The sequence below is a fragment of the Tenrec ecaudatus genome, chromosome 1, assembly GCF_050624435.1.
Source record: "Tenrec ecaudatus isolate mTenEca1 chromosome 1, mTenEca1.hap1, whole genome shotgun sequence".
NCBI classification, from domain to species: domain Eukaryota; kingdom Metazoa; phylum Chordata; class Mammalia; order Afrosoricida; family Tenrecidae; genus Tenrec; species Tenrec ecaudatus.
In genome coordinates, this window is record NC_134530.1 from 448,495 (window position 1) to 460,187 (window position 11,693).

An 11,693-nucleotide genomic window follows, 5' to 3' on the forward strand; every position below is an offset into this window, starting at 1 on the left:
CTCCTGGTTCTAACCCTGGAGGGGGAGGGCTTATAGGCCTCTCACCCAGTGGCCTCAGGCCCCAGCTTCCTCCTCTTCCAGAATGCACTCACCTGTGTCCCAGTGTCCTCCCTGAGGACCCCAGACCAAACACACACACACCCGCTCCGGCCCCCCTCCCCCCCCACCCGGCCCGTTTCCCCTGCCAGCCAACCCCAGCACACCCAAACTCTCCAGCCACCTGATTTGTCTTAAAAACAGAGGTTTTTTATTGTCACTTGGTCCACAATCAGCAATTTCACATTATTTCATGGTTCCAGAGCTCCTGGTGGGGGCTGGTCCCAGGGGGATCTCCTTGTGGGGGACCCTGTGCAGCTAGGGGAAGGGGGATGAACTGAAATGGGAGGGCTAAGGGAGGGTGGGGCCAAGGGAATGGAGCTTTCTGACTTCCTGGGAATCTTAGCTGCTCTAGAGGCTGCCAAAAATACTGCAGGTCCAAGGCCTGGCCCTCCCCTAGGGATCCCATTACCCAGCACCCATTCTCCCTCTGCCAGCCCTTGGGGAGAGAAAGAGAAAGGGGGAAAAATATGTTTTTCTTTCTTTAAACCCTGCCTGAAGCTTCCGTGGTCACAGAAACCACAGGAAGCCAGTTGGCAGAGAAGTGGGAGGGGAAGAGGTGAAACCGGAAAGGGGGGTTCCTCTCCTCACTCCTTCCCCCATACAAGCAGCTGGTTCTTGGGTCAAACCTGCAGCCTGTGACTGGCAGAAGCAGCGGCTCACTAGAGCCCCTGTGACCTTTGCCTGGTGGCCCACTCTTTTGCCACAGAGCAGGGGGCGCGGGTGGGAGGGGAACCACACACATGCCCACTCCCCAGCCCAACTGCCCCCAGATCCTCGACTGTGGCAACACTCCAACACCCAGAAAACAGGACAAAAACACACAAACTCCCCCAAAACCCACATGGACGTCAGCCCTTCTCAATAGCCGGCCTCCTCCTGGTAGTAGGAGGGGAAGTGGGAGGCTTCCCCCGGGTCTGGGCATTCGCCTGCTTTGCCCGGGACCCCATCGGCAACAGGGCCTTGTGGGCAGTACTTGGGGTCATAGATCTGCCGGCCCAGACCAAAGACCTGGCCGCTCTGGGTGGCCCCCTGCGTATAACCCATCTGCAGGGACATGGAGGAGTTGTCACACTTGTCGGTTCCCAGCTTGGTGTCATAGATATGGCGCCGGGTGCCTGGAGCTGTCATGCCCACCTGGAGAGGGAGGAGGGAGGAGAAAGGGCGTCAGTGGGGCAGGGAGCTGGGGCTCCCAAGTCCCCATACTATCTCCTAGCTCCACCACCTGGCCTAGCCTGGCTGGTCAACCCTGAGTTGACGCTGACACCTGCAACCCTGAGGATGGGGGCTGCAGTCCCTGAGGAAAGGGCCCTGGTGGCTGGGAATGGGAAGGGGGGTTTGAGCACCAGCAGAGGGTGGGGAAGACACACTGGAAGACTTGGTGAGTTTTACCCCTACCCCGTATCGTATCGTATCCCTAAAGCCACTTCTGGGATGGCGGGCGGGCCGGTCAGAACCAACTCCAAGCAAAGGGCAGCGACAGGTTTGCACAGACGGACTCAGGTGACAAGGCCTTGCCCACTGAGCCTGAGGCTGGGCTTCAGCCGCAGACGGAAAGGTGGGAGTGGAGTGCTCACCATCTGTGCCGCCTTGCTCCAAAGGGAAGGGAACCACTGCTGACTCACTGAGACCTTACAGGACAGAGAGCTGTCGTGTGGGTTCACAGGAGTACAGAGCCTCATCTTTCTCTCATGGAGCGGTTGCTGGGTTCAAACTGCTGACCACGTGGCTGGCAGGCCAACGCATAACCCGCTGCACCCCAAGCGCACCTGGATCCCCTCTTTCCTGATTCCATCTGCATTCTCAGGATGCACTCCCTCATGCCAGCATCTGTGCTCAGCTCCCTTTCCTGCCGGGCCAAGAGGTGCCCACGGGGCTGCCCAGCACCTGACTGTCCAGAGATACAATGTGGACGCATGCAGGGTCATAAAAAGAGTGGGAACTGGGGGCTTGAGAAGTGTCCGAGCTGGGTGAGCTTTGCGATTTCATTAGGGGGGAGGCTGGGGACAGAGAGGGGCAGCAAGAACCCTGGGGGCACATAGCACAGTGGACCTCAGACAACTCCAGAGGAAAGCTACAGGATGCTGGGGTCCCTGGGCCGCCTGACAATACTGGGTGGGGGGAGCATGGTGGAGAAAGGTACTGAGGGGTTTGGCAAGGCGTGTTGGATGGGGGCCCAGAGGGGTATAGGGGCACAGGGCATAAGTGTGGCCCAGTGTGGTCTGGTGGGCTGGGGAGGGGTGTGGGGAGGAGCCTGGCACAGTAAGGGGACAGGGACTATGGGCGGGCGGGTCTGGCACAGCATGATGGGCGGGGCATATCCCACCTGGCTGGCGCACTTGTTGGTCCCCATCTGCAGGCTGATGGTGGAATGGTCCATGGGCGGCAGGATGTGGTTCTTGGGGTCATACAGGTGGCGTCTCATGCCGTACGCTGTCATACCTGACTGGCTGGCGCATTTGTTGGTACCCATCTGTGAGGAGCGGGGGAGTTAGGTCATCCCTGCCAGGCCTGGGGGGCCCAGGGCTTGGCTGTGCCCGAAGCCCCGCCCTGGGGCATGGGAGGGGCAGACCCACCTGGAGTCCGATGACACACTGCCCCGCCTTCATGGTGGCATCATCAAAGTTCCGCTCCTGCTTCTCAGAGTACTTGACGCCGATGTCCACGCCGCTCTGCAGCCCCTTGGTCTTGGCCTGGGTGGACAATGGGAGCTGGGCATGTCCGGGGATCACGGGGCCCTTGATGCACGTCACGGCACGCAACCCCAGGATCTCAGGCCCTGCACCGCCACCCAGCACCCGCCTCTAGAGGGCTTTCTCCAGGTCAGAGAGCTGATGTCCAGGTGGTGTCCAGCCTGTCCCACCGCAGGCAGGACCAGCCCTGGGCCCTTACAGCCTGAATCCCTCTCAACTTCCCTGTCTCTCTATTGCCGAATCCCATCTCCCCTCCACGACACCCGCCCCCCCCACCCCCCAGCCATCCTGCCTCGGGCAGCCACCACCACCTCTGTCTTGTCATCTGGGGCCCAGACTCTGCTCTGGTTTCTCTGTCCCACGTGGCAACTGCAGGGGCATCTGCAAACACTGCTCGGAGCATGGTCCCCTCCACAGCCCTCTTCCCCACTCCCCTAACAGGCAAACCGGTTGCCAGGCTGACACTTGCTTTCCCCTCTTGCTCCCACATTGTTCCTTTTTCCACTTGGGCTCAGCGTGACGGTCGCTGTTCAACAATCCTGCTCTGAGCACACTGTCCTCCTCCTCGCTTCTCTAAGGCACGTCTCCCTACTTCTACACCTAACAATTGGGGCCACAGGACTTCCAGATTTCCATGGGAGCCAGGTTCACTCGGGAACCCCAGAGCCGGTGAAACCGCACCACTATTCCCTAGACATTATCTTTCAACCTTAGACCTAAAAGTACCTGCGCAGTCCTCTGGGGACCAGACTCGGGCTGGTTTGGCGAGTGTAGGATGCTCGCCCTGAGCCCGGTACACCTCGAGGGAGGCTCTACCTGGGGTCAGGCTAAGACCAGCTCTGGGAGGGATCTGGTCGGGAGCATAGTGCATGCATGCTAACGGGACGAAGAGGCTTGGCGAAAGGAGGGGGGGAATGGTGGCACAATTCCCAGAATCTTGTCAGTGTCCCTGAAGCGTGCCTGAATGCGTCGTCGAACTTGACCGTCTTGTCCTGCATTTACTTTCAACAGCAAGAAGCTTTGTTTGATGCCTGCTACCTCTGTCTGACTGTGAGCCGGTGAAGGGGTGGCCTGTGTCTACCCAGTCCACCCCCGAGTCCAAAGTGCCCATCACATTTCACTGCTCAGACACATGATGTATGAGCGTCAATGGTGAATCGAGAGCAGCCTTACTGCATGGCCCTGGGGTGGGTTGCTGCCCCTCCGTGGGCCTTACCTTCCCTGCCAGGGCGAGAAGAGACACCTGCACTTGGGTCATGTTCCCACTCTCAAATAGGTCGTTTGCCTCAAACAGGTCCACAGGATTCATGCCATAGCTGACCATGGCCTTGATGAAGTTGGAGAGGTTTTCCAGCTGGGAGGCGGAAAGAGAAGGGTCATTAGGGGACCTCATGATTCTCACCTGGAGGTAGGGCTCCAACCCCACCCCCTCCACCTACTAGGCCTCACCTGGTGCCAGTTCTGCATGGAGCGGTTGATCTTAGAGACCGAGCCTGGCTGCAGCTTATTCATGAGTCTGGGGGAGCGGGGCGAGGGAGAAGAGACAGCGGGGTAGGGAACAATGAGATCGTCCATTAATACAGCCAGAAATCCTGGTCTCAGGCAAACTATGCCTTCCCAGGTAGGCCTCACTCTCCCCTCCTGTATCGTCCTCTCTCCTCCACCACATAAGCAAAAGTGGGATGTGTGGCAACCCAGATAGCTGGAGGTGACCGGGGGGTTTCCATCAGCAGTCTAAATGTGCAGAAGCACACCGAAGGCAGCAGGGGCTTCCAAAGTGTAATGTTTGGACAACGGCTGAATGTGAGGTGACGCGGAAGGTCTCCTGCTACGATGGAAACTGTCCCGTGAAAGGAAGGGGTCAGGTAAGGATGCTTCTTGTGAGCTCTGCCAGACCACGCGGTGGGCAAGAAAAAATGAAGCTGAGCAAGAACGGCGTGAGTCTCACGGAGGGAAAAGCAAGCGTACTTCGGAGAGGCTTGATGGGACGGTCGGGGGTGGAGATGTGTCAGGGACCGGGTACTCACGTGCATAAGATGACCCCGTCCTTCAGGCCCTTCTGGAAGTCGGGGCCTATCGAGAGGCCTGTGAGCTCCTCGATCCAGCTGCGTAGTTCCAGCTCCTTCTGAGGGTCGTATTTGGACAGGAGCTGAGACACGGGGCACAGACATGGGGGCAGAGGTCAGACCCAGTAGGAGCCCCCTGGAGCTCCTGACGAGGGCTAGAGAACAGGCAGAGGGTCCTGGAGGTCCCTACCAGCAGGGACTCCCCAGCCCTTGCTCACTGGGACTGAGAAGTCAGCTCCTGGGCACCAAGATGCTGCTCTCTGTCTGTTGCTCAGACCCTCTCCCAAGGGTGCCAGTTTGCAGGGTCGTGCCTCCCCTGCACTGGGCATACCGACCCCTGCTTGTGGTTTGGGATCCTGTGGGCACTGAGCCCTGATAGGGTCCGACACAGCATGTCGCTATGTTGCACCCCGTCCCTCTCAGGCCAGGACACTTTCATCGCCCCAAAGACAACCCTGGCCCAGCACCTGCCTGGGGCCGGGCAAGGCTGGCTTCCCTGGTTCCGAGCCCGAGGGCAGTCCTCTCTGCAGTGCAGGCTGCTCTCCCATGTGTGTGAGACACACTGTGACCATCACCCACCCGCGGTAGACACGGGCTTCTTCCCTCTCCAGGCGGCTGTGAATGCCTGCCGCCAATTCTGTGGGCAAGTCAGAACCGACTCGGTGGCCAGGAGTGTCATGTTCCTGAAAGGGGTGCTGGCGGCCACAGGGTCCCATGAGAGTCACAGCCTCGGATACCCACAGGGGTGATGGTCCTCTGGTCTGTGGGGTCACTGCGAGTCCAGATGGACTCGATGTGGGCGGGAGCTCATTATGGACACCCCTTCTTACCCGAGTGTCCCTCTGTAAGCTCTGTCATCACAGAGCCTGATCCACTTTCCCTGGGCACCCCTTTCCCTGTGATAGGGCCTTCCAGGGCGATGAAGGCAGAGGGGAAGCCCCGGGGTCTGGGAGACACAGGTGGGTATGTGGGGGGCAGAAAGGGGAAAAGTAGGTGTCCTCCGGGCGGGCGGTACAAGGTGGTGGGTCCTCTGCTCCTCACAGATCCCTCGGGGTAAGGGCTCTCTGCCAATTCCCACTCTCAGCTCCTCTCCAGTCTCTGGATGGGGATGGGGCACGTCCCCACCTCAGTTTCCCTACATTTGGAATCATTAGCATAAGACCCCCCCCCCAAAGCAGGTCTGCTTCTGCTTCCTGCAGGTCCTCCTGGAATCCAGGCCAGAGCTGGGGCTGGAGCTCTGGGAAACCAGGGCAGGAGGGCTAGGGGTGGAGGCCAGCCCAAAACCTGATCCTCTGGCCCATCCCCTTAGGCCTGAGCCTGCAGGTTCCCACGCCCTGGGGGGCCTGTAGCTTGCTTTGTCCGCTTGTCCAGCTGGGCCCTGTCCCCACTGGCTCATGGAGGCCAAGGGGCCAGGGGTCCTGGTGGAGGCACGTGGCCTGGTCCCACCCACTGCAGCCAACTTCCTCCCTTTGCCTGGCCGGGGCGACTGCCCTCAGCACATTCCTGCTTACCGCAAACAGGCAGGAATGCAGCCGCGGTCCCAGCTAAATCAGGACCAGCTGTGCCCGGCTGTTTAGTCCACCCTACACACACACACACACACACACACTCACACACACACACACACACACACACACACTCTCTCTCTCACACACACACACACAGAGCATGGATGTCTCAGCCGACCTCAGGAGGCATGCTGGATACTGGCCTGTCCATGTTGCCCAGCAGGGGATAAACTGTGGCCTGGGGTGGGCAGAGAAGCTGGCCCTGTGGACAGAGCATGGCTCAAAGTCGTAGGAAGCTGGTTTCCCACTGTTGGAAGGCCCTTCTCCAGACCAGGAGGCTGACCTCAGCCCAGGCAAACAGGTTACCACTTGCCTCGGTGGCTTTCGGAAGCTGCCCTGCCCCTGGAACTGTCATGTCGTCATCTACTTCCTGCTCTTCCCCAGGGGACATAGGGACTGGCAGTGCAGGACAGTAGTGCCTGAGAACCAGTGCCCATTAGGTGCTGGACCCTGGCAGGTATGGATGCCAATGCCGGCACTGTGTGGTTCTGGGCCCCAGAATAGCCTTTTTGTCTGCTTATGGAGGCCCTAAGACGATTCTGGGTGGGGGTGTGCACCCTATCTCCCCTGCCCTATCAACGCACACACACACACAGAAGCACAGACTTGGGCATGAGCCCCCTGTTACTCTGGGGTGGGGGAGGGACCTTAGGGAAGCCCACAGACCTTTCCTTGGCCTGCTGCAGCCCCATGCCCTAGTAGGGGAGGGTGGGTGGGGGCAGTGCAGGTGCCAGGCACAGGCTGGCAGGTTGGCACACTCCACGTGCCCAGGCAGGCTCTGTCTGCCAGCCTACATTCCCAGGTGCCTGGTGGAAGCTGTGCAAGGGTAGAGGGATTGAGAGAGTCTGTCCTGGGCGGGCCCCAGGACCTGGAGTTACTTATCTGCCCCTCTCTGGGCCAGCCCATGATGGCTTCTGCCGCTGTCCCACCTCCTACCCCTTCGTGTGTGTCCAGGTGGAAAATCACCATGTTTAGGGGCACATTTATAGACACCCCCTCTTTGGGCACAAAGAGAATGAAGGAGAGGCTGCCCAGGCCCAAACTTTTCCAGTGGGCATCTTCCCACCGCCCCGCCTCCCAGGTGTGAAACCGGGAAATTCCGGTTGGGGTGGTGGGTGGGGGGACACACCCTTCGCAAAAGACCCGGCCCCGCCCCTCCCATCCTCAAAAGCAGAAGTGTGCCCCGAGGTAGCTGAGGGGGCCTGTTGGGGGTGCCCCCAGACCCTCAGGCGGGCTGCCTTCCAAGGACCCAGGGCAGGGTGTGGAGCGGGCAGGGGGCTTCAGCGGGAGAGGGTCCTTGACCAAGTCCGCTCAGGCGCGAGTCCTCTCCCCAAATCCCAGACCACAGGCACCCCGCGGCTTGGAGCAGCCTCCCGGGGACCCCCTGACCACCCGGGGCGCACAGGGGGCGGCTCCCCGCGCCTCTCGGACCTACTGCCCCCCCCCGCGCCCCACTCACCCTGTTCTTGACCTCGGCCGACAGCCCGTAGGAGGGCCCCTTGTTGAACTGCGAGGAGCTCATGCTGGAGGGCCGGGCGCAGGCTGCGGGGAGCGGGCGCGGACGGCGGGACGGTCCGGCGGGCGGGCGGGCGGGCGGCGCCGGGGACCCCGCGCCCCGCCCCCGCCCCCGCCCCCGCCGCGGATTGGCCCGCGGTCCAAATGCCCTTATAAGGCCGCGCAGCGCCCATTCCTGCGGCTTCCGGGCCCCTGGGCGCCGCGACCTCCGCGGGGCGCAGCGCCCGTCAGTCTCCTGGCCGCGGGGGCGAGGGCTGCAGACCGCGCGCGACGGACTGCGGGCCCACGCCTGCTTCCTGGGCCTCGGTTTACCCGTCCGCCCAATGGGACGGTGGAGGGCTGGGACCTCTCTGTCCCTCCCCAGGAATTCACATAGCGGAGCTGGGGCACGAGAATCACCGATACCTCCTCTCGGACTACAGGGCCATTGGGGCTAGGGTTTTGACGGGTGGATAGGAGTTTGCCAGACCAAGAGGGAATAGCGTTTCTGGGGGCACAGAAGGGCGGTTCTAAGGCTGGAGAGCCCCTGCCAGTGGTTGAAAACCAAAGGACCACACTCACTGCTCTGGGGTGGATGCTGACTCACAGCGACCCCACAGGACAGGGTCAGAAGTGCTCCCTGGTCTTTACAGGAGTAGAAAGCCCTGTCTTTCCCCCAAGCAGCGGGCTGGCACGTCGGAACATGAGGTTAGCAGCCCAGCACTGGGCCTCCGGAGCTCGGTCTGTGCTGGAAGGAGGGGGGCATTAGAAAACTAACTCAGGTCACAGTGCGGCTCCCTGAGTTTCTGAGTCTCCGTCTTTCCAGGAGCAGAAAGCCTCCTCGTTCTCCCACGGAGCCGCTGATAGTTTGCTAAGGCTGAGGTCAGCAGGCCAATACACACACCACTGCACCACCACGCCTTGAGAAAGCCTTCCCCCCACCCCAAACAGACAAATGCACAGCCAGGGGCCCCTGTTGACTCATGTCAACGTGGTCCTGTTGGTCCTGTGCTGAGGGTAGACCTGCCCTGTGAGTCTTCCAGGCTGTAAATCTTTACAGGAGCCCACAGCCTCCTCCTTCTCCCCTGAGGCCCCTGGTGGGTTTGAACTGCTGACCTGTGGCTAGCTGACCGGCGTGTAGCCCATTATACTCTCAAGAGCTGAGTTAGGGGCTGAGGTAGGTGCACGGTTCTCTGTAAGTCCACGGCCACCCCATGGGTTCACATCCTGCTCCCCGCTTGGCTGTGTGGCCTGTGTCATGGGCCCACCTCTCCGGGCCTCAGTCTCCTGGTCTGTAAAGTGTGACGTGGCTCCTAACATCAAGCAGGGCGGTTGCCCACAGGGAATGTCAGGCATGCAGTGGTGGCCGGCTGGCCCAGGCGCGCTCAGATAAGGGCGCCTGGGGTCACAAGCTTAAGAATTTTGACCTCGAGGAAGGGGGAACCTATCACAAGGATGGACACGTAAACACACACACACACACACACACACACGCCCTGGGGGACAAGCAACAAGAAACGTGGAGGAAGGGAGATAGCGGTCCGTGTAAGATATGAAAATACTTATAATTTATCAAGGGGTCACGATGGCGGGAGGGGGTGGGAGGGAAAAAAGCGGAGCTGGCGCCAAGGGCTCAAATTGGAAGTAAACGTTAGGAAAGAAGACGGCAGCATTGATGCCATCGACATGTGGGTCGTAAGAGCTGTCAGAGCCACCAACACAATGATCTTTTAATAAAAATTTTTTTCAAAAAAGAATAATTTTGGCCTCACCAGCAGGAACCTAAGGAGACCTGGGCTTCCCCTCCAAAGGCCTGGACCCCAAGGTCACCTCCCGCTTTGAGCTCAGCATGCCTGCCCCTGGGAGGCTGAGGTGCAGGGGAGGATCACAGCTCAGTCATCCTTCTGAACGTGAACAGGGCCTGGGGGAGCTTGGAGCTGGGCTTACAGGTGGGAGCCGTCGGCCCCGGGGGTGGAGGTCTTAGGCTGATGCCCCCATGTCTCCGTGGGACCTTGCACGGAGTGGGGCTCTCGGCCTCTGGACACCTCCAGGGGATACCAGGGTGTCCACTCAGCCTCAGCAGGGTGAGAAAGCAACATGACAGTGACTGTAAGAGCACCCTCAGCCGGAGCAGGCCTGGTCACTCGGAGCAGGCCTGGTCACTCGGGGCAGGCCTGGTCACTCGGGGCAGGCCTGGTCACTCGGAGCAGGCCTGGTCACTCGGGGCAGGCCTGGTCACTCGGGGCAGGCCTGGTCACTCGGGGCAGGCCTGGTCACTCGGGGCAGGCCTGGTCACTCCGGGCAGGCCTGGTCACTCGGGGCAGGCCTGGTCACTTGGGGCAGGCCTGGTCACTCGGGGCAGGCCTGGTCACTCGGGGCAGGCCTGGTCACTCGGGGTGGGCGCGTCTCTGCTCACACGCCAGCGCACTGCCCTCCCCGGCTCACCCCAGTAGGTCACAAGGAAGCAAAGCTCAGCCCCCTCTCTTAACAAGCTCCCCACCAACTTCTTCCTCCAGCCCCTCCGCTGGCCTGGCCGAGCTCACCGGGTCTGGGCCAGCTTTACCACAGTCCCTTGCCTTTGGTTTGCTTGGTTTTTTTTCACGAGAGTGGCTTTTTTCTTTATAATTTTCAAGCCCCACCCACCTACCCTCCAAGATGATTCCCAAGAAAGTCCTTGCAATCCATGTCCAAAGCGCAAGGACGCCACCACTATCAGAGGCCAGCTCAAAGCAGGGAGTCTATTTCTTTAGAGAGCTGGGCAGCCCCCAAACAGTCAGGACCTCCCCACGCTCATCCCTAGCCTCTGGCAGCGCCTCGCCTATCTTTCTGCAGGATATTTAGGGATTGATTTCTTCCTTCTAACCTTTGCCCTAGGAGCCCTGGTGTTGGGCTGTGATCCACAAGGTCGGTAGTTCAAAACCACAAGTGGTTCTGCAGGCTTTCCATTCCTATAAGAGTCATGATGGTAAGAAGCACACCAGCCTGTGCGATCACGAGGTGTCGAAGCGACCAGGTATCAGGCATCATCAGAACAAAAAATCTTATCATTGTGAATGAGGGGGAGTGCGGAGTGGGGACCCAAAGCCCATCTGTAGGCAACTGGACATCCCCTTATGGAAGGGTTGCGGGGAGGAGATGAGTCAGTCAGGGTGCGATGTAGCAAGGATGAAACATACAACTTTCCTCTAGTTCCTAAATGCTTCCTCCCCACCCCACTATCATGATCCCATTTCTACCTTACAAATCTGGCTAGACCAGAGGATGGACACTGGTACAGGTAGGAATTGGAAACACGGGGAATCCAGGGAGGATGATCCCTTCAGGACCAGTGCTGAGAGTGGTGATATGGGGAGGGTGGAGGGAAGGGGGTGGTGGAAAGGGGGAACTGATTACAAGGATCTACATATAGCCTCCTCCCTGGGGGGTGGACAACAGAAAAGTGGGTGAAGGGAGACATCAGACAGTGTAAGATATGACAAAATAATAATTTATACATTATCAAGGGTTCATGAGGGAGGAGGTAGCAGGGAGGGAGGGAGAAAATGAGGAGCTGATGCCAGGGGCTTAAGTGGAGAGCAAATACTTTGAGGATGAGGGCAAGGAATGTACAAATATGTCTTATGCAATTGATGTATGTATGGATTGTGTTAAGAGTTGTATGAGCCCCTAATAGAATGATTTTTTTTAAAAGAGTCACGGTGGTCTCAGGAAACCCACGGGGCAGTTTTACCTGTCCTATAGGGTTGCCGTGAGTCGGCATGGACTCGGTGGCCGTG

At 59.6% G+C, this 11,693-nt stretch overlaps 1 protein-coding gene across 1 annotated transcript; it reads right to left on the reverse strand.

The window, feature by feature from the left end:
• Positions 1-224: 224 nt before the first annotated feature.
• Positions 225-8,012, reverse strand: CNN2 (calponin 2). The gene is made up of 7 exons (XM_075543797.1): positions 7,883-8,012; positions 4,817-4,938; positions 4,239-4,305; positions 4,006-4,143; positions 2,673-2,789; positions 2,423-2,569; positions 225-1,233 (listed from the first exon to the last, which is right to left on the reverse strand). The coding sequence occupies exons 1-7, from the start codon at positions 7,943-7,945 to the stop codon at positions 958-960; spliced, it is 930 nt and encodes a 309-aa protein (XP_075399912.1). The 5' UTR covers positions 7,946-8,012; the 3' UTR covers positions 225-957.
• Positions 8,013-11,693: the final 3,681 nt, after the last annotated feature.